At 45.1% G+C, this 23,223-nt stretch overlaps 1 protein-coding gene across 13 annotated transcripts in view; it reads right to left on the reverse strand.

Moving 5' to 3' along the window:
• Nucleotides 1-23,223, reverse strand: part of PTPRT (protein tyrosine phosphatase receptor type T) — a 654,130-nt gene that overhangs the window by 325,373 nt on the left and 305,534 nt on the right. For all 13 annotated transcript variants that reach the window (XM_077459099.1, XM_077459105.1, XM_077459107.1 and 10 more), the window contains exon 6: nt 15,575-15,749. In XM_077459099.1, coding sequence (XP_077315225.1) covers nt 15,575-15,749 — 175 coding nt within the window. The remainder of the gene's footprint in view (nt 1-15,574; nt 15,750-23,223) is intronic.

Here is a 23,223-nt window from a genome sequence, read left to right on the forward strand (position 1 = left end):
AGTGACGTGGCAGGTGATGTGGCAAGTGACGTGGCAAGTGGACAATCCACAACTTGTGGCAGGTGATGTGGCTGGTGACGTGGCAAGTGGACAATCCACAACTTGTGGCAGGTGATGTGGCAAGTGACGTGGCAGGTGATGTGGCAAGTGACGTGGCAAGTGGACAATCCACAACTTGTGGCAGGTGATGTGGCTGGTGACGTGGCAAGTGGACAATCCACAGCTTGTGGCAGGTGGCATGGCAGATGACGTGGAAAGTGGACAATCCACATCTCGTGGCAAGTGACGTGGCAGGTGATGTGGCAAGTGACGTGGCAAGTGGACAATCCACAACTTGTGGCAGGTGACGTGGCAGGTGATGTGGCAAGTGGACAATCCCCAACTTGTGGCAAGTGACGTGGCAAGTGGACAATCCAAAACTTGTGGCAGGTGACGTGGCAAGTGACGTGGCAGGTGATGTGGCAAGTCACGTGGCAAGTGGACAATCCACAACTTGTGGCAGGTGACGTGGCAGTTGGACAATCCACAACTTGTGGCAGAAGACGTGGCAAGTGACATGGCAAGTGACGTGGCAAGTGGACAATCCACAACTTGTGGCAGGTGCCGTGGCAAGTGACACGCTAAATACAAGTACACTGCAGCTCTCACAGCTGCTGCTACTCACTCTGGTCTCACAAAATTTCTGAAATAGTTAATAATACAGTTTTTTTGAGCTGGGGAGGGTCTATGATGTTAGCTTAACTAAACGCTTCTAGACGCAAACGCGGTAAAACGCGGTAAAACACCGCTAAATCGCGGTAAAAATCGCGGCAAAACGCGCGTTTCTAAACGCCAGTTTGAACATGTGTCCAGCAGCGTTTGCATCTGCGTCTCGTGTGCATGAAGCCTTAGGACAACCTTTTCCCGGAGGGGAAGTAAGCGAAAAATTGCAACAAGGAAACTGACAATAAAAATCTGACAGAGGTTCTAGCATTCTGGCTGTGTTGTTCTTAGAGAATTACTCTCACTTGCTGTTCTGGGTGTAACCTTGTTTACCCTACAAGAAATGAACACATTTCTATAATGTAGCTTCCTAACAAATCCTTCCCCACTTTATCCAAAAAATGTTTTGGTATAGACCTATTTTTATTTATTCTTTCACAACAAAGGTTCTGTGGAAACCTAGGGTTACTAGGGTTTCTTCAGCAATGGGCATTTTCTAAATCTTTAATTTTAAATCTTGCAAGGACCATTTAGGTCTTTGCAAGAGGCATTCTTTTCACTGATTGAATTTTCCCCCTTACCACCAGTGTAATGTGGTTCTCCACTGACCACCAAAGAAAGAGTCAATCTTCCTACTGACCACAAAAGTAATGCCTTCTGCCTGTCAAAATGAGGAGCATTCTTCTTACTGACCACCAGTGTAAGGTGGTCCTTCTCTCATTGACCACCAATTTAAGATGGTCCTTCTCCCACTGACCATCAACCTGAGGGGAGCCTTCTCCACTGGCCCATAATGTAAGGGAGCACTTCAGTGGCCATAACGGTAAAGGAACAATTCAGGGGTCACCAATGAAACGAACCCAGAACAATACTCCATAGTCCATTGGAATACATCCTTTCAGACAAAATGGCAGAGCCAAGTGCTGGTGTCATCACTCCTACTACAGGAGCTGGTGGGCATCTATGTTAATCTCTGAATGTCTCTCATCTTGTAATTATATTGTATGTTTTATGCAATAAAGAAGAAGAAGAATGTGGTTCACTATTGGCTCTTTTCCCTTTTCCTTCTGTTTGGATAATTAGGCAGCAATATTGTGAGCAATCCTTGCGTTAAGATCTGAATAGGAGAGCCTGGGAAGAAGCAGTGCCAAGCTTAAGGAGCAATCACCACTATCATCCATCCATCCATTTATCCATGGTTGTTTCCCTAAAAAAGCCCTATTGGACTTTGGGGTCTAGCTATCTGGTAAGCGGCAACGTGAATCTTGGTGCACAGGGGTGTTTGCTGGTTTAAAGTGGAAGTAAACTAACCTATCGTTTTCATCCACAGAAGCTGCCATCTTTGCCTCTGTTTAATCTTCAGCTGCCACGGTGCTGCACATGTGATCCGTTATGACACCAGCCATTGGGTGGTTTGACAGTTTGGTTGAGAGCACAGTCAATGTGCAGTTAGCATTCCCGGCATGCCGTTTTTTGAAACTGTTTAAATCGATGGGTTTACTTCCACTTTAAGATGATTAACTTACACTGATTGGTGGAATTCTTCTCTTCTTTTTACATTGGGATTTTTGTACCTAGTACTTTCTATTATTATTATGGACATACTGATTTGAAATATGTTTAAAGTCACTAGATAACTATAACGATAATTTGATTGGATCACATTATTTATAGTGCAACACATTATTTATGATATCTTGTTAGCCACTGGATCAACATGACATCTGGAAAACCAGCATCTTTTAAAGTCGAAAGTGGTAGCCTACGTTTTTGTTCAGTACAGATTTCCTTTAATTGGCTTTTGTAGTGTTTGTAATCTTTCCAGCTTGCTTAGTTGTTAAAATCAAAGTTCCCCATCCATATACTATTGTGATTTCTGTAACGCCACAACTTGATACTTATGACCTTGTCCAGTGAAATAGTGAAAAGATTTAGGATGGGTAATCACAGCAACCAATCATAACGTCACACAGTCAGATGCATTAAAACTGAATTCTGATTGACTGTTCTTTGAACATCACTCTCTGTCTTAAACCTTCTTGACATGTAACCCAACTGTAAGCACTAGAACAGGGGTGGCCAACCCGCGGCTCCCGAGCTGCATGCGGCTCTTTGCCAGGTTCCATTCGGCTCTTACGTTCATATTGTAGCGTTCTGCCAGACGTGCAAGAATGACGAGAAGTAGTCGAATGAACTGTCATTTATTGACAACAGCAGAACTCCATTACTGTTGGCCGTAACCACGCCAAAACAACACAAACAAAAAACAATCTTCGTTTCTCTTCCTTACTCTTTTCCAGTCGTTCGCCATCCGCTCTCACACACACCTCCACTCACCCCTCACTCTCACTCCCCCGCCCCCTTGCTTTCTCATCTATCCTGATGCATTCACAGACAATGGAAAATCATAACACTCTAATTTAAGTCTCTAAACAGTATAACATTCAGTAACATTCAGCACATAATGTAGGGTCGCTATAATATCCAAGTTTCGCTTCGCTTGAGTTCAATACGGTATTGTAGCGTCCGACTGGACACGTTATGAATAATGAGGCGTTCTTCAATAAACTTCCTTTTATTGCCGAACGTCTTCCAGAAGTTGGTTACTGTCGGCCGTAATCACGCCAAAACAAAAACAGGGCAAACTCGGTCTATACATCAACTCACTCATTCGCCGTGCTCCTCTCACACTCTCTCACCCAGGCGCGCTCTCTCTCACCTGCTCCCCCGCCCCCTCGCTCTCATATCCAGGCAGACGCAGTCACAGACCATGGGAAATCACAGAACTCTAACATAAACATTGTAACACTCAACATTACTGCAGGGTCGCTGCAGTATTTTCGTCAAGTGCGCATGTGGGCAGTTTTTCATGTATGTATTGTAAATTGTTCTATTATTGTTTATGGATTTGGTTAAACAGAGTTTGTCTGTGTGAGAGTGCACACAGTGTTCATTGTTGAAAATGACTGGCCTGTGGTCTTTGTAGTGTTAAAACAGTGTGTGACATATACAATAAATCCAGCTGAGCAAAAGTATGTGTGTATGAGGAAGGGATGGGGTGATGTTCATGTGTGCCCATGCGTATGATGTGGCTCTTTGCGGTAACTTGGTAAAAAATGTGGCTCTTGGTCTATGTCTGGTTGGCCACCCCTGCACTAGAAGAAAATGGATATGTTAAAAGCATTACCGTATATATTTTTTTGTCAACCATCTCAAATACCTAATTGAAAAACAGAATTTTTAGGAGAAAAGCAGTCACACAATTTATGGTTTGAAAATCACAGTGCTGTGCATAATAAAATTCTTTACATGTTGCTTGTCAGAATAGACACATTTAATTAGAGGGAGATGTCCAGAAACACGACATTTCCAACAAACCCCCTTCCAACCAACATCAGAACTGTGACTGTTCAATGCAAAGGACCCCCAACAGTTCAGTAGATACTCATAATTTTCTAGCTGTAATAAACATTTCACCCAGGTTGACAGTCAAGAAAGTGCAAAAAGCATGCTTTGCATTTTAAAGATTGTCTTCAAACATGATTGGACAGGCCACAGCAGGTGACCAATCAGTTTCACTGACAACGTTTCAAAGACCCAAGTACATTCAAAGTTTTATTGGCTCTCAAGATGTCACTGTAAAAGTTAAAGTGGAAATGAGTGCATTTTTTTATTTTTTCACTTTCAGCAATCCTGACCTCTAAAGAATGTACTTTACCATCAATATTATAGATCTGCACACAGCATTCTTGATATACAGTGCCTTGAAAAAATATTCATACCCCTTGACGTTTTTCACATTTTGTCATGTTACAACTAAAAACATAAATGTATTTTATTGGGATTTTATGTGATAGACCAACACAAACTGGCACATAATTGTGAAGTGAAAGGAAAATGATAAATGGTTTTCAATTTTTTTTTACACATAAATATGTGAAAAGTTTGGAGTGCATTTCTATTCAGCCCCCCTGAGTCAATATTTTGTAGAACCATCTTTCACTACAATTACAGCCGCAAATCTTTTTGGGGATGTCTCTACCAGCTTTGCACATCTAGAGAGGGAAATGTTTGCCCATTCTTCTTTGCAAAATAGCTCAAGCTCTGTCAGATTATATGGAGAGTGTCTGTGAACAGCAATTTTCAAGTCTTGCTACAGATTCTCAATTGGATTTAGGTCTGGACTTTGACTAGGCCATTCTAACACATGAATATGCATTGATCTTAACCATTCCATTGTAGCTCTGGCTGTATTTTTAAGGTAGTTGTCCTGCTGGAATGTGAACCTCTGCCCAGTCTCAAGTCTAAGCCCTTGTACACACGGTCGGAGATTCCGACAACCAAATCCGACGGATTAATTCCGGAAGAGGTCCGGAAGTGATGTTGCATACACACGATCGGACTAAGTTGTCGGAAAATCCGATTGTACATAACGTGATGACGTTATTTCATTAAGACGGGACTACGTTCAGGCTAGTAGCCAATAGCTTTGGTCTAGGAATTTGATCTGAGCATGCGTGGCACTTTGTCCGTCGGAGTAGGCTACACATGATCGGAGTATGTCCTATCGGAGCATTTTGTAGGAAAATTTGAACCGCAAGTTGGAAAACTTGGTCCGTCAGATATTCAGACGGAAACAGTCCGATGCAGACCACACACAGTTGGAATATCCAACAAAACGGTCCGATAGGAAACATTCCGTCAGAATCTCCGACCGTGTGTACAAGGACTTATAGGTTTTCTTCTAAGATTGCCCTGTATTTGGCTCCATCCATCTTCCCATCAACTCTGACCAGCTTCCCTGTCCCTACTGAGGAAAAGCACCCCCACAACATGATGCTGCTACCCCCCTGTGGTGGCAGGGTGATGTGCAGTGTTAGTTTTCACACATAGCATTTTGCTTTTAGGCCAAAAAGTTCAATTTTGGTCTCATCTAACCAGAGCACCTTCTTACACGTTTGCTGTGTCCCCCACATGGCTTCTGGCAAACTGCAAGCTGGACTTCTTATGGCTTTCTTTCAACAGTGGCTTTCTTTTTGCCACTCCTCCATAAAGGCCAGATTTGTGGAGTGCACGACTAATAGTTGACAGATTCTCCCACCTGAGCTTTGGATCTCTGTAGCTCCTCCAGGATTACCATGGGCCTCTTGACAAATATTAAATGGGGTAGTTATGGCGCTCACCTGCTATTATTTCTACTAAGTGTCTGCAGGAAACTCACCTGCTAATGATTATACCTTATTGTTAAATTAGTCACTGGTGACTAACATATAAAAGTGAAAAATAAAATTCAAAATAAATGATAAAATGTAAAAAAATAGAAAAAATAAAAATTCCTTATGTGCAATATACGAATAACAATATAAATCTTGCTTAAAAAGTATGACAAATATGCTATTTAAATTATCACTAAATTGCTATATACTAGTGCAAAGATTCAATATACTTTCTGTAGAAAAAAGTGCATACCGTATATACTCGAGTATAGGTCGATCCGAATATAAGCCGAGGCCCCTAATTTACCACAAAAAAACTGGGAAAACTTATTGACTCGTGTATAAGCCGAGGGTGAGACATGCAGCAGCTACTGTTACAGCTTGAAAGAGTGGAAAAGAGGGTCAACAATGCCCATCTGCAGCTGCATACCTCCCTGTGTCCATCCCTGTGTCCCTCCCTGTGTCCATCCCTGTGTCCATCCCTGTGTCCATCCCTGTGTCCATCCCTGTGTCCCGTCCCTCCCTGTGTCCATCCCTGTGTCCCGTCCATCCCTGTGTCCATCGCAGCCTACCTGTGCCAATCTGCAGCCTCTTTGTCCTTCTGCAGCCTCTGTGTGCCATGCCGCACCTCTCCTCCTCGTCTGACAGACGGCGGCCATTCCACTGTTCAAAAGCCGTGCCTCTCTGTCTGTGATAGGCGGAACACTCAATTTCCCAGCAGTCAGTGTTCCGCCTATCACGGACATCCTCGTCCGTAGTATGAGAATGAGCGGATGTCCGTGATAGGCGGAACACTGACTGCTGGGAAATTGAGTGTTCCGCCTATCACAGACAGGGAGGAGCGGCTTTTGAATAGTGGAATGGCCGCCGTCTGCCTACCTGATCTGCGTGACTCGAGTATAAGCCGAGGGGGGCACTTTCAGCCTAAAAAAAGGGGCTGAAAATCTCGGCTTATACTCCAGTATATACGGTATGTGCGTTTTTGCAAATCACATGATGAACAAAGTGCTAAGTGCCTATGAAAGTGCCACAGGTTCAGTAAATGCTGAAAAAAAGTGTTACGTGCTTCTATAAGTGCCACAATAAATAAATACAGTGCTTTGTATTCAGTAAATTCACTAAGTAAGAGTCGCTAAATAAAAAAAAAAAAAATACGAAAAATACAGATGCAAATTGAAACAAATGTCCAGCAGCAGAAAGTTAATGTCAGAGAGTCCTATCTGGAACAAAAAGTGACAGTGTGCTTCAGTGCTTGGTGGCTTCCTGGATTGCAACCGGTGCGATTCCCATGCATAAAGACAATAATCCGCACTCACCAGCTGCTTCAGTTACCATCCAGTAGTTTCCCTCATTAAAAACAGAATGATACATACATAGTGTAATCCAGTTTAAAACAACATTTTATTAAGTGCATAAGAGGTTACTCACAAACCGAAGGATGAATGAGGGAAACTACTGGATGGTAACTGAAGCAGCTCTATATAGCGACACAGGGGCTCACACTGTGGAGGCGCATTAACCCCTTAAGGAGTAGGGGAGCTGGTGAGTGCGGATTATTGTCTTTATCCCTAACCTGTCTGATGTGTTCCTTGGCCTTCGTGATGCTGTTTGTTCACTAAGGCCGCGTACACACGGGCGGATTGTCTGCCCAACTAAGTTCGTCAGACAATCCGACAGACAGTCCGTTCAACTTTTGAATGAACGGACTTGACCACACACGATGAACAGACAGTCCGCTGAAAACTTGCGCGATGACGTGTACAGCACGTACGACGGGACTAGAAAAACGACGTCCAATACACTGCAATGAAACCTTCGGCCGTGTAAATCCTTTCTGAGCATGCGCCATACTTAGTCCGTCCAACTTGCCTACACACGAGCGGACTGTCTGCTGAAACCAAGTTTGGACGGACAAAACCAAGTTTGGACGGACAAAACCAAGTTTGGACGGACAAAATTACGGAAATTCCGAAAGACTTTGTCCGTCAGACTGTCCGCTGAAAAAGTCCGCTGAAGCCCACACACGAGCGGATTGTCCGCTGAAACACGGTTCAGCGGACTAAGTTGGGCAGACAATCCGCCCGTGTGTACGCGGTCTAAGATTCACTAAGGCTTATGCCACGTACACACGACTGGACTTTTTGACAGCAAAGGTCCGACGGAACGAGTCCGTCTGACAATTTGATCGTGTGTGGGCTCCATCGGACCTTTGCTTGCCAAAAATCCGGTGGACTTTAGAAATAGAACATGTTTTAAATTATCCCACCGGAACTCCGCCGGACCAAGAAATCAGTTTGTCTGTATGCTAGTCCGACCGACAAAAACCAATGCTAGGGCAGCTATTGGCTAGTGGCTATGAACTTCCTTATTCTAGTTCGGTCGTACATCATCACGTTCAAATCCGTCGTACTTTGGTGTTCATTCGGAAAGTCCGTCGGAACTCCGCTGAAAGTCCGTCGGAAAGACCGTCGGACCTAGTCCCTCAAAAAGTCTGGTCGTGTGTATGCGGCATTAGAGGGCTTCACAGAACAGCTGTATTTATACTGAGATTAAATTACGCACAGGTCGACTCTATTTATTTACAAATTAGATGACTTGTGAAAGCAATTGGTTCCACTAAATTTTAGTTAGGATTATCAGAGTAAAGGGGGCTGAATTAAAATGTATGCCACAGTGTTCAGATATTTATTTGTAAAAAAAATTGAAAACCATTTATCATTTTCCTTCCACTTCACAATGATGTACCACTTTGTGTCGGTTTATCACATAAAATCCCAATAAAATACATTTACGTTTTTGGTTGTAACGTGACAAAATGTGGAAAATGTTAAGGGGTATGAATACTTTTTCAAGGCACTGTATAAAAGACACTAAATCCCGGTCTGTGTAACAGTTCCTATGTGTTGTAGAAGTGGGCATCACCACAATAAAATGGCAACAATTCCATCAATTATGGGGCAACCATGGTTCAGAGTGTGCGCTAAAGGACAGAACCCTCCATTGACATGAGCGCCTTTCCATATCTGCCCTTGTTTATAGATAGGGCCAGATTTAGACCTTGGAGGACCTGAGACACTTATGGTTTGGGGGGCCCCTGAAACACAGAGTTGATTTACTTTGTCAATGACAGTCACCCATTTTTAAAATGCATGATGCAACGTCATTCTTAGGTCATCCGTGCACACACACACACGCAATCTAAGCACTCTATGTGAGGTTCCTTTGGGCTGCCAAAATGTGTTTTTAAATATGATACAATATACCAGTTCAGAGAAAAATCTTTTATAGATGGTGACCAGCAAAATATTACTTCCCAAGATACATTTAATAAAATAAATTATTTTTTTATTATATATTTTTTATTATATTTTTTTATTATTTTATTATTGTTTTATATTATTTTTGTATAAAAGGGGGCCCTTTCTGTCAGGGAGCCTAGGGGCTATGCCCCATTTGGCCCTGCTCATAGAGACTGACAATATAGCACCTCCCTTTACCCTGCCTATTAAAATATAAGTCCACTATTCCAAAAAATAATACATTCACGTTTTTTTGCAAAAAAAAAAAAACAACATTTCTGCAATTTTATATTTCTATTGATAAACACCCTCTAGCTCATTCAGGACATGTATTTTCTCTTTAAAGTGGACCAGTCATCTAATACAACAACATATTAAACCTAGGTAGGTAGGTAAAAAACACACGCAGTGCATCTCTGCTATACATGAGCATTTCCCTGCATTTTATCCTTTTAAAGACCATTTAAATACAGAAAAATAACTAATGATATGTCAAAAATGCACTCAGTTCTTAAAACCTCTAGTGGGCTGACAACACACTGAAATTTTGTGGACTGAGTGGTGTCAGTCCTGCCCAGTGTCTTTTGCTAAACCCCTCCCACTCTTAGCTCTTTATAACATAAAAGATAATCATTCTGTAGACCAACATAAGGGGAGGCCTTTTGAGGCAACACAAGAAGTGTGCAGAGGACACAAAATGAATTTCTGATATGATTAAAAGTTTTTTTTTTAACACTTATGAAACAGATAATAACAAAATGCTTCAATGATATATTTGAAGTGACTGTAAAGGGTGAAGATTTTTTCTTTTTTGCCTTCATGCATTTTATGGGTACTGAGACCACCCTACTGCCATGGAAACCTGGACATAGCTCTACCTGTCAACAACTGCACAAGGAATAATGCCCTGTACACACGGTCAGGCCGCGTACACACGGGCGGACTGTTCGCCCAACCTTGTCCGCTGAACAGTGTTTGGGCGGACAGTCCGCTCGTGTGTGGGCTTTCAGCGGACAGTTTCAGCGGACAGTTGGACGGACAAAGTCTTTCGGAAATTCCGAAAAACTGTCCGCTGAAACTGTGTTTGAGCGAACAGTCCGCCCGTGTGTGGGCTTGTCCGCTGTACTTTCGAAATGAGCGGACTGTTCCCGCTCGGAAAGTCCGCCCATTTCGAGCGCGTGTACAGGTAGGCGGGGCCCGCGAAGGAGACGTCGCGGGCTCCGCCGCCTGGAATGGGCTTAAAGGGGAACCCCAACGCCGAAAAAAATCGGCGTGGGGGTTCCCCCCAAGTCCACACCAGACCCTTGTCCGAGCACGCTACCCGGCCGGCCAGGAAAGGGGGGCGAGCGAGCGCGCCCCCCCTCCTGAGCCGTACCAGGCCGCGTGCCCTCAACATGGGGGGTGCCTTGGGGAAGGGGGGCCGCGCGGCCCCCCCACCCCAAAGCACCTTGTCCCCATGTTGATGAGGACAAGGGCCTCTTCCCGACAACCCTGGCCGTTGGTTGTCGGGGTCTGCGGGCGGGGGGCTTATCGGAATCCGGGAGCCCCCTTTAAGAAGGGGGCCCCGGATACCGGCCTCCCACCCTATGTGAATGAGTATGGGGTACAATGTACCCCTACCCATTCACCTGTGAACTAAAGTACAATAAAAAACACAACACAGAGAAAAAATATTTTATTGCACAGCTCCGGGGGTCTTCTCGCCGGACTCCTCCGCTATGTGTGTGTAGCTCTTTTGCTAGCGGAGGAGTCCAGCTTTCTTCCTCCCCGCCGCCGGCCTCTTCTCCCGACTTCGGGGGGTCTTGTCCCCCTCTTCGGTTCTTCTGCCGGGCCACCGCGCCTGGTCCGGTGGCCCGGTCTTCTGTCGCCGTCTTCCGTTCTTCTGTCGCCGCCTTCGGTTCTTCTGCCGGGCCACCGCGCCTTCTTGTAGCTCTTTTACAGGCGGTGGCCCGGTCTTCTGTCGCCGCTGTCGCCGCCGCCGCCGCCTTCCGTTCTTGTTCTTCTTCTTGTTCTTCTTCTTCTCCTGGAGATGTTGACTCGACGAGCTCTCCGGCCGGAATGCCAGAGCCGCGCTGTGCGGTCACTTATATAGTGACAATGGGGCGGTGTCACATGGTATATGTCACATGGGTTGGTCACATGGTGACCCCGCCCCCTTACGATGTCATAGTCCCCATGTGACATCAACCCATGTGACCAACCCATGTGACATATACCATGTGACACCGCCCCATTGTCACTATATAAGTGGCAGCGGAGCGTGTCCCTGGCATTCCGGCCGGAGAGCTCGTCGAGTCAACATCTCCAGGAGAAGAAGAAGAACAAGAAGAAGAACAAGAACGGAAGGCGGCGGCGACGACAGCGGCGACAGAAGACCGGGCCACCGCCTGTAAAAGAGCTACAAGAAGGCGCGGTGGCCCGGCAGAAGAACCGAAGGCGGCGACAGAAGAACGGAAGACGGCGACAGAAGACCGGGCCACCGGACCAGGCGCGGTGGCCCGGCAGAAGAACCGAAGAGGGGGACAAGACCCCCGAAGTCGGGAGAAGAGGCCGGCGGCGGGGAGGAAGAAAACCGGACTTCTCCGCTAGCAAAAGAGCTACACACACATAGCGGAGGAGTCCGGCGAGAAGACCCCCCGAAGACCCCCGGAGCTGTGCAATAAAATATTTTTTCTCTGTGTTGTGTTTTTTATTGTACTTTAGTTCACAGGTGAATGGGTAGGGGTACATTGTACCCCATACTCATTCACATAGGGTGGGGGGCCAGTATCCGGGGCCCCCTTCTTAAAGGGGGCTCCCGGATTCCGATAAGCCCCCCGCCCGCAGACCCCGACAACCAACGGCCAGGGTTGTCGGGAAGAGGCCCTTGTCCTCATCAACATGGGGACAAGGTGCTTTGGGGTGGGGGGGGCCGCGCGGCCCCCCCTTCCCCAAGGCACCCCCCATGTTGAGGGCACGCGGCCTGGTACGGCTCAGGAGCCGGCCGGGTAGCGTGCTCGGACAAGGGTCTGTTGTGGACTTGGGGGGAACCCCCACGCCGATTTTTTTCGGCGTTGGGGTTCCCCTTTAAGCCCATTCCAGGCGGCGGAGCCCGCGACGTCTCCCTCGCGGGCCCCGCCTACCTGTACACGCGCTCGAAATGGGCGGATTTGCCTCCGCCTTACGTGGGCGAGTCCGTTCATTTCAAAAGTTGAGCGAACTGTTTGCCCAACCTTGTTCGTCAAACAGTCCGCTCGTGTGTGGGCAAGTCCGCTCATGCAAATTTTGAGCGGACTGTTTGATGAAACTGTTTGCCGAACAAGGTTGGGCGAACAGTCCGCCCGTGTGTACGCGGCCTCAGACATTCCGACGACAAAATCCGTCGGATTTTATCTGACGGATTTTGGCCCAAACTTGTCTTGCATACAGACGGTCACACAAAGTTGTCGGAAAATCCAAACGTTCAGAGCGAGGTGACGTACAACACGCACAACGGGACTATAAAGAGGCCACTATAAAGAGGCCAGTAGCCAATAGCTTTCGTCTCGTAATTTATTCTGAGCATGCGTGGCACTTTGTGCATCAGAATTGTCTACACACTTTGTTGTCGGAAAATTTTAGATCCAGATCTCAAACTTTGTGTGTCGGAAATTCCGACAGAAAAAGTCAGATGGAGCCCACACACGATCGGAATTTCTGACAACATCGTGTGTACAGGGCATTAGTCTAATTATTTGGTGAGTAGTTGGAAAGGGGAAAAATTGGTCTTGCATGCCTCTGAGGACTCCACTAGTCTTCACATGCTACTTTGAGCAGCAAATCAGAATCAGTTCTTTTCTTGACACCACACCACATAACTGAGGCCTCATACCCACAGGCGTTATAAAAAACGGGCTGTAAAGCTAGTAATGACGCCAGAAAAAAAGCAGTGAATGGGGTACATTTTATGCAATTTTATCAGCCTTTTGCATTGATGTCAATGCACATTTAGCCATGCTAGCTTTCAGCCTCGTTTCTCTGCCTCTATTAAAAATCAATGGTTCCCTATGGGATCCCATCGATTCAAATATAAGTCGATTTGCGGCGTGATTTGTGTGCTAAGGATCTTGAAGGGGAACCCCACCAAAACGAAAAAAAAAATTGACGTGGGGTTCCAGCCACAGGATGACACCAAACCCTTTGGTCTGTTATGGATCTTAAGGGGAACCCCCCACAACCAAAAAAATGGTATGGGTTCCCCGCCAAGATCCATATCAGATCCTTATCCGAGCACGCAGCCCGGTAAGTCAGGAAGGGGAGGGTCGAGCGAGCTCGCCACCCAGACCACACCGGGCCACATGCCCTCAACATGGAGGGGTGGGTGATTTGGGGCAGGGGGGCCCTGCGCCCCCCACCCCAAAGCACCCTGTTCCCATATTGATGAGACAAGGGTCTCTTCCCAACAACCCTGGCCATTGGTTGTCGGGGTCTGTGGGCGGGGGCTTATCGGAATCTGGAAGCCCGCTTTAACAAGGGGGCCCCCAGATCCCAGCCCCCCCACCCTATGTGAATGAGTATGGGGTACATTGTACCCCTACCCATTCACCTAAAAAAAGTGTAAAAAATAAACACAAAACAGGTTTTTAAAGCATTTTATTAAGGCAGCTCCGACGTCTCTTCCGATTTCTCCTTCCCTCTCCAGCGATCTCTTCTCCCTCTTCTGGCGACGTCTTCTCTCTCTGCCGGTCCTTCACCCTCTCCAGTTCTTCTCCCTCTGCTGTCTTCTCTCTGCGCTGTCTTCTCGCTCTTTTCCTGGGTCTTCTCCATTGTCTTCTCGCTCTTTTGCAGGGTCTTCTCCCTCTGCTCTTCCTCCGATGTTGATTTGCCGCAATCTCCCGATGTAATCCTGGGTCCGCTGTGTGCAATGACTTATATTGGCATGGGGAGGGGCCACCCACTGACGTAATCCGAAGCCTCGCCCCTTATGGCGCCATCACCCCATCATGCACCAGGCAATGACGTCACAAGGGAGCGGGGGCTTTGGATGTCAACAGGTGCCATGCCAAGACCCGGCGGAGTTCCCCTTCAAGATCCTCATGACACAAGTTGCTCTGGAAGTCGGATCATCATGAACTTATATTCAAATCAATGGGATCCCATAGGGAAACATTGATTTTGAATAGAGGCAGAGAACTCCTGACGAGGCTTAGCGCTCTATATACAGTCTGCCATTTTTACAGCTCTAGCGCTGGAGCCTCACAACGTGCTGGTCCTGGGTTTTTTTTGGAGCTTAAAAACACCTATGCCACTTACAGCTCAAAAACGCTATAAAAAAAGCTCCTAAACGCTGCTGTTAAAACGCCTGTGGGCATGAGGCCTAACTGTTAAAACTGAATTTGGTTTTTAGCCTTTGGCAGTCACCGTACATGACTAGAGTATGAAAGATGATTTGTCCCTCCAACTGCTTGACCATCATTTGCCTCATACCTTACCCATGTGACACACATGACACAAAACCGGAGATTCATGGCCAAAGCAGCCCTTTTATTAACAAAGTTGTCTAAATAATAAAGAATATACATAAAATACAAAAACAGTCAGTCGAGTATGTTGGGTATGACAAAATGGAGCCACAAGGTCCTTGTGGGCATCACTACTTCAAGTACTTGCTTTAACCAAAAATTAGGCCTGCGGTCACAAATCACTGACTCAGGAACAACCACTACTAGCAGATACAACCCAAACAAACTACTGGGAGCCATGACGGGTCCCTACCAGTGGACATTTTTTTTCTATGATAAAGCACATACAAGGACCTTTTACCAATCAGCTGCCATGGGAAATCACACCAAGTGAACTGTCCAAATGCCTAACTACTGAACCCAAAGAAGAGAAGGAGGGTAGTAAGTTGACCCAACCCAGTCCTTCTTCCAAGTGAAGCATCATGATCCCCCTACTGATCATCTCCTGAAGCTCCACCTGCTCCTTCCAACCCACCAATTCCGTAAGTACCTCTGACCCTATTTCTTCTTAACCTACTTAAAACTCCTCCTGGGCCCCCTTTTAACCCTGTCATGCCATCCCTACATCTAGGCTTGATTCTCCTTATTGCAGGCCCAAATATTTGTAGAAACTGTAGTTGAAGAAGACCAGGTCCCCTCCCCTGCCAAGTAAGGTTGTGCTGTGTGGTAGAGCTGGGTAAATCTCAGGACTGGATGGGCAAAAATACAAATCATTTGGCAGGGAAAAAAAGCATTGTGACATGAACCCATCTGTGTTTTACCTGCTTACCTTGAGCTCAGCTTTAAAGTTTTCTTCTCAATTTTAACCAAAATTTAAAACAATAATGTCCATTTTCTGAATACAGGACACCTGAGAGTCATTCATGTGCACTCTTACCTTTTACGCTGAGTTCTGCATAGTTGGACACTCCAGATCCGCCGGCTGATCTTAGGACACAACGATACTTGCTGGTGCTACGCAGAGACGTATCCCCGACACTGACGGTAGCGGAGAACCTTCTGTGATTTACCACGCGCGTTACCATGAGACCGGTGTCACGGCCATTCCACTGCTGCCGAACAGAGATAAAGGTGAACAATCAGTCAAGCTGCTGTTGGAGGGACAGGAAGGACTGCTGGGCTAATCATGTCTGCTTTATATAAACTTTATGTCAAAATGACTAGACTTTAAATTTGGAATGGTTAAACAGGCCGGTTCATCTATCTAGTGGTGTTCAGGGGGTTCCTACCCCAGTTCCACATCACAGAAGTATAAATCCTTTCATCTCCCAGCAATCTGTAAGTATGAACATGCTTCCGCATAAAGTAGGCAATAAAAAACTGTCAGGTTTAGACATAAAGATGGTATTTGCATATTGCACGGGAATTCTAAAGTGAAAATTTATTGGTCTGTCTTCTGGTTATTTAAATATGCTGGTTATAAGCCACTTATGAACATGGAAATGCCGGCTCCACATGGTAGATGCATAGTTATTAGGGCTAAAAGACACTCAGTACATTTTGTTCCTCCAGGAAAAAAGTGAAACTCTAATAATTGGAGAGTGGTGGTTCTATCATAGATACTCATAAAACTGAATAGATAGAAAAACAGAAGAATAACAGCAAAAAAAAAGACCAAGTGCTCCATTGAGGTGGCCCCATTTCTTTGCACATATATATATATATATATATATATATATATATATATATATATATATATATAAATAAAACTTTTTTTCAAATATAGGTCTAGCTTTGTCCCAAGCATGTTTGAATCTACTTACTGTTGACTGACTCACTACCTTTGCTGGAATTCTATTCCAAGCATCAGTGCTCATTCGGTAAAATATATATTTTTTTAAGTGTAAAATAAAAAGGTTATGGCGCTAAACCCTATCAGTGATGTGATAAATTAACCTATCACCAAAACCTGGTGTTTTTATATAAAAAGAAAAAGCTGTTGGCAATAGCGTGCAAAGATTTCCTAAAACAATTTTGTATCCTAATTGAAAAAATATATGTGTGATCAATATTGAATCAACATTCGTGTTCCATCATAATTATATCCAAAATAGATATTAAGTTATCTTATACGTGTCAGCCTGCTATGAGTGAATACCAAAAATATATAAACATTCATTTAGATATACAAAATGGTAAAAATGTTGTTTGTATCCAACAATGTGCTAGTTCAGAACAAACTGTGCAAACATGTGCAAAATAAGTGCAAAAAAAGCGACTAGGGATCAGAACAGCCAGGGATCAGAAATATGTTCAACCAATAATCGCATGAAGACGCATCTATGTCCAATATAAGTCCAAAATTAATGTTTGGCTTAATGATACTGCCTCCTCAGATTATTGCTGTAATTGATGCGTAAAGAGGCACCAGAGGACGTCAGAGTGACGAAACGCGTAGGGCGTGGCCACGTTGTGTGAACTCGTTTGAACGGATAGAGACGAACGGCTGAGTTTTTTCCATACGCATATGCTTTTAATGTCAAATGTGAGTCGTTTTTTAATATTAATAAACAAACGATCTGGTTAAGAATGTATTACACTATGGATATGTCTTTCCTCATATATAATTAACGTTGGAGACCATACGGACGGAATAGCGAAGCTTCACCCAGTGCACCAGCAGCAGCCAGAGAGCAGCACAGTGGCTTACATTGTGAAGGTCCATCCAGCCCCATAAGGGGCATTAACTCTGGTGAGAGCATTTACATACTATAGCACTGAGTGGCGCACCGGGGATGAAGTTTTCTAATTGAAGACCCGCACTGTTTGCACGAGTGAATGAAATATTCCCTATTGACTTTACGCATCAATTACAGCAATAATCTGAGGAGGCAGTATCATTAAGCCAAACATTAATTTTGGACTTATATTGGACATAGATGCGTCTTCATGCGATTATTGGTTGAACATATTTCTGATCCCTGGCTGTTCTGATCCCTAGTCGCTTTTTTTGCACTTATTTTGCACATGTTTGCACAGTTTGTTCTGAACTAGCACATTGTTGGATACAAACAACATTTTTACCATTTTGTATATCTAAATGAATGTTTATATATTTTTGGTATTCACTCATAGCAGGCTGACACGTATAAGATAACTTAATATCTATTTTGGATATAATTATGATGGAACACGAATGTTGATTCAATATTGATCACACATATATTTTTTCAATTAGGATACAAAATTGTTTTAGGAAATCTTTGCACGCTATTGCCAACAGCTTTTTCTTTTTATATAAAAACACCAGGTTTTGGTGATAGGTTAATTTATCACATCACTGATAGGGTTTAGCGCCATAACCTTTTTATTTTACACTTTTCATTTCCCTGTCCTCCCCACTAAGGAAGTGAGGGCTTCAGGCACAGGCAGCTCTAACCCAGTATATTTCTTTTCTTCCTTCACTTTTTATTTATTTTTTATATTTCTATCACATTGGAGATCTTGCTTTGTTTTTGGTTTCTCCATAGCGCGACTTTATTTATTTATTTATATATTTTTTTAAGATTAGATTTGAATATCCCTCCTGCTTGTTTGAGGTCATGTCCCCATGTTCTTAATCTTGGCTTCATATTGAAAATACCGGCCTCCTGAACCTTATGCACACCCTTAAAGTGGTTGTAAACTCTTATAACACACTTTGACCTACAGGTAAGCCTAGATTAAGGCTTACCTGTAGGTCCAAGAAATATCTCCTAAACCTATACGGTTTAGGAGATATTTTCCCGAAGACAGGCACCGCTGTCTACGGCGCATGCGCCGTAGACAGCAGCGCGCAGGCGCACTGAGCACGGCATTTTCAACGACGGAGCTGCCGCACGTGTCGGCTCCCGTGCGCATTCGCGGGAGTGACGTCATTGCAGCTTCGCCGAATGACAGCGGCGGAGCTGCGAGACCCCACCGAGAAGATGGATGCGCCGGACTACAGGGGACAGCGGTGACATCGCTGGCTCCTGTGTCAGGTAAGTGACACATAATGGACTACTATGCGATGTATAGTAGTCCATTATGCTTTGCCTTTGCAGGGAATGAAAGAGGAAGTAAACCCATCAGGGTTTACTTCCTCTTTAATGTATATACAGTAAAGGTTTCAACCATGTTTCCCCTTTCCCTTCTTTCCTAAGACCATACATTTCAAGCTCCTGAAGACTCTCCTGATATGTTTGTAAGCAGGTTGAAATACTGGTTAGTGAGACAGCTGCTGCCCCGGCTGAGAGGGAAACAGATAGCCTGTTTCCCACACTATTTGTTGAGCTTTGCCTCTCTCCCTGTGCTGATAATAAAAGGGGGGAGGGCTCTGCCCAGTCTCACAGAGTCTGCATGGGAAGGGAAGACACAGACAAGCCCCAACAAGTAATCTCCAGCTGCTTACAGAGGAGAGAGAAGGGGGAGTGGTTCCACCTCAGAGAGCAAGCCTGCCTCCTATCATATCCCTCATGTAGGGCGGGTAGGAAGTTGGAACACCAGCTCTGGAAATCTGCTACTTTGGACTCTTGCCTGTGCGGGTATGTAGGCCACAAGCCTGAGTTAGGGATTTGTTTGCTTTTGAACTCTTATGCTGAGAGTCTCCAGTAAAGTACTCAAGGGGTATAATGCAAGAAACCGGTGCACAGTCTACAGCGTGGGTCAGTTAAAGCACATTGGGGTATGAAGACATCAGTTTAAGAGTTAACACAGTGTGAAAAAACAAGTGGTTACTAAGGGTAATAAAGGTTTCTCTAGCAGCGTGTCATAAGCGTGTACATGTGACATGTGGGATAGCTTCTAGTAGAAGGAGTTGTTGTAAGCACTCTCCATGAGTGCTTTGTCTCCCATAGCAATGGGAGTAGATCAGTGCCGCAGAGGTCCCCAGCCTATGCACAGGTATGGTATGTTGCATGGAGTCTAGTTTGTTTGTTCAAGTGTACACAGTGTACAGCCATCTCTAAGTTGGTGGTCCACCTTAAGGTTGAGTTATCCCTGCGGCCACCATCCTTTTCCCCGGTCATTGATGGGCACGAGTAAAGCTATCCCATGTCCAATCCCCTTGATGCCTAGCGTAGCCACCCACATGTTTTATTCCCCAGACTCTTTACCATTTTTGTTGTCCATCTCTGGACTCATTCTATCTTATCAGTCTCTTTTGCAAGTCTCAGTTCAGCCTCTAAAACTAGTAGCATTCACCCCAACAAGCAGCCCTTCTCAGCATTGCCAGTTTTGGCTAAGGTTTCAGACTCTACTCAGCTTGCTGCCCTCCCTTGGAAGATGACAAGCTGAAGACTGTTTGAAAACACCCCCATTCGTTAGTCAGTAAAAAGAGCGAAAATAAATGCGTCCGGCACCCTGCATGGAGATTAGGGGCCGGTGCATAGAGATTAGGTGGGCGGCGCCCCTTATGGACTGGCCACCGCTGGTGGGCATCACAGTGCTGGAATATCTTTTTCACAGCATTGCCACCTCTTCCCTTTAGAGCAACCTTTCTCAACCAGGGTTTAGTGGAACCCTGGTATTCCTCCAGTGGTTGCTAGTGATTTCTTGGGCTATTTTTTTGCTATATGTAATGGGAAATTGTTTCCAATGACCACATATGTTAGGAGAATCCTTCACACTAATGTATTATGAGCTGTAGATTATTATCAGGGGTTCCCTAGGACCAGAAAAAAAATTCAAGGGTTCTTTAATGTTAAAAAGGTTGAATAATGCTGCTTTAGAGGGACGCCACAGTAGAAAATGTTATGTAGAATTGGCCTTTATAAAGGGTAAAAGGTCAGGTTAACTGACTGCATTTCAGTAACATACAAAGATGCCTAAATCCTGCATTTGAGATTAGTATTTGGGTATATTTTACACCTATATGTTTTCAAATGCATATAAGTGTGTGTACATGCTTAAATGTATTCTAGCACATGACGTGTAGTGGATGAAGACTTGTAGGTTTCTAAATGCTGTACGGATGTACATACGTCTAAATATGAATATTCGCTAGCAGTTTTTTTGCTGGATGTTTGATCCAGTGTAGGTATGAGTATTTTAGGTTTAGTTAAGTGTATTAAATTCAGAATAGGGACCCACCTGGTGTGCAATTACTAACTCTTTCTTTTGCAGGTAAAAGCATGGAAAATTCAAGTATTTTTCAATTTGCTTAATTATTTGACTACTCCAAATGAAATCATGAAATTAAATGTCGTAGCCCTTCCCAATTTTGGGCATGTCTAATTACTTTCTATGCTGGCCCAGCTCCTTTACCCCTCCCATCACATTTGTTCATAATATTTTATGTAGCTGCCGGGGAAAGAGAAAAGAGAAATACTATAATGCAGAGATCCCCTACCCCCAGGCTGCAGACTGGTGCAGTCCGTGACCTATTCGGGGTGGGGCAGTGAGGGGTGGATGGGGGCGAGTGAGTGAGGCTTGATTTGTATTGGCTCTACCTGGGCTCCACCTCTTGTTGGGTCGGCAGAGGTATTTTAATACTGTCAGGATGTCACCATGTTGGCTTCCACGTTCTTGTTCCTGCTGCGGTCTCTATTGTCTCTGGGAGAGCAGCAGGTCCAGTCCAGAGGGGCTCAGGAAGGAAAGCTGAACCTCACTGTCTTGCTGCTGCACCATCTGCCTGGTATGCAACCTTTGTGCTCTGCTGCTTGAGTCAGTATGTACCCTGCATTGGAAAAGGTGCTCTGCTGTTCACATTCACTCAAGCTAGGACCGCCAGACAGGTGATCGCTGCTGGGGCCAGTCATGGGGGCAATGTGCAATACTGACAAAGTCAATGTAGCAAAGTCTTTTACCTCTTCCAGTCTAATGAGAACCTTGGAGGCCACAGACTGCTGACATCATATGTAGTGAGTTGTGAGGCATAGTGGGTGCAAAGATGGTGGAAGTCATTGGGCGCCAGACACTTCTTGGATGCAAAAGAGGTTTAATTTCTTTAAACAGTCCTTTTTATATTTTTGTAAGGGAAAGAGGGTTAGGTCAAGGACACCCTTAAGTAGTTATAGATTCAATTGGCAGACTCCAAGACTTCAATATAAGGACAGCTGTGCAGGGAAAGGCCCCAGCAAGTAGCCACATTTACACTTGCAGGAATGCTGTCTCCTATGGTAACAGTCCTTTAACAGTTCCTAACTCGTAAACGTAACAGTTCTTTCAGTTTCTCTACAAGTGCTTCTTATAGTTCTTCAATAATGAGCTCTCACTAGACCCACTGATTCACTGACTCTGAATTCCTTGAGCTCCTCCAAGGTTTGCAATGGTATCTCCTCAAGCGTCACCCCTGTTTATATGCTGGGTTCCTAGCTTGGCACTACAGATACTTCTCAAGATTCACCCCTGATAACCAGCTAGGTCCCTGGCTTGACACACAAGGCTGCTTTGCAAGCATCTCCTCCGCTGGTTGGGTCCCTGACTTGATTACCGCCTGAAGTTTCCAGATTCTCCACCGAGCCTTTTTAGTGAAAATATGGTTCCAGTACTTGCTTCAGTTACCCACTGTGGTTCCTGGTAAAGGTGGTTGGTCCCTTTGTGGCGACAGCTTCCCTTCCACCTCTGACCACTGATAGGTTCTCCGGCCGGCAGAACCGTCACTTCTGGTTGCTTCCGCAACTGCAAGCCACAGCCCCAACCCTGACCTGCCCTCTTACTTCTGGATCGGCCCTCACACAGCCTGGCAGCCAAATGTCCCTGGGAGAAACCCAATCTCCGGCCTAGCAGCCCGGGGTGTGCGGCATACGTCTACCCATACACCCATCTAGGTGGCACAGAACATAGATCACCTGACTCCACCCGAATATATAGGTTCTCCCAGCAGGCTAAGAGATTCAAGAAATTGGCTGAGATATCCCAAATACCCATAACTTGACCTTAAAATGTCCTTCTCATATCTAATGCCACCAAGTGCCTGGCCATCTAGTGGCAGAAGAGAAAAAGTACAACAAGGCCAAACAGGGGAAATCAATGCATCTCTAACCACTATCTACAGTAGGTACTCCTGACAATGAATTTGGTGAGGAGCTCCCTGACTAAATCACAGGGCGCTACATCAACATTTACCAATAAAGAGAAATTTGTATTGGCAGCCATGGATGCAAAGTAGTGTAAGAATTCCATGTGGAAGCCCTATAGAAATGGACATTCACAGCTGGCACTCCAATGTTACATTAATGTTGTTCAGCAGGCTTTAATTCCCACCTGAGCATGAATGACTTTGTGCCACAACCCATTACAAATTATGAATTATTGCAGCATTTAGGGTCCATATATATTTTAATACCACCGCACCCCACTGGCGCTAGGGTGGTTGGGGACCTCTGCTCTTGAGTGTCACTTATGCCGCGTACGCGCGATCGAATTGTGCGGCGTACTTAGTCCGGCAAACAATCCGACGGATAGTCCGGCGGACTTTCTAAAGGACGGACTTGGCCACACATGGACACACAGAAAGTCCCGAGTTTTCTAGCGCTATGATGTACAGCACGTATGACGGGACTAGAAAAAGGAAGGTCAATAGCCAGTAGCCAATAGCTTCTTTTTTGTACTTGCTTCTGAGCA

This window comes from Lithobates pipiens, unplaced genomic scaffold (genome assembly GCF_037356315.1).
Source record: "Lithobates pipiens isolate NorthernLeopardFrog02 unplaced genomic scaffold, aLitPip1_a1.2 Scaffold_28, whole genome shotgun sequence".
Taxonomy (NCBI): Eukaryota; Metazoa; Chordata; class Amphibia; order Anura; family Ranidae; genus Lithobates; species Lithobates pipiens.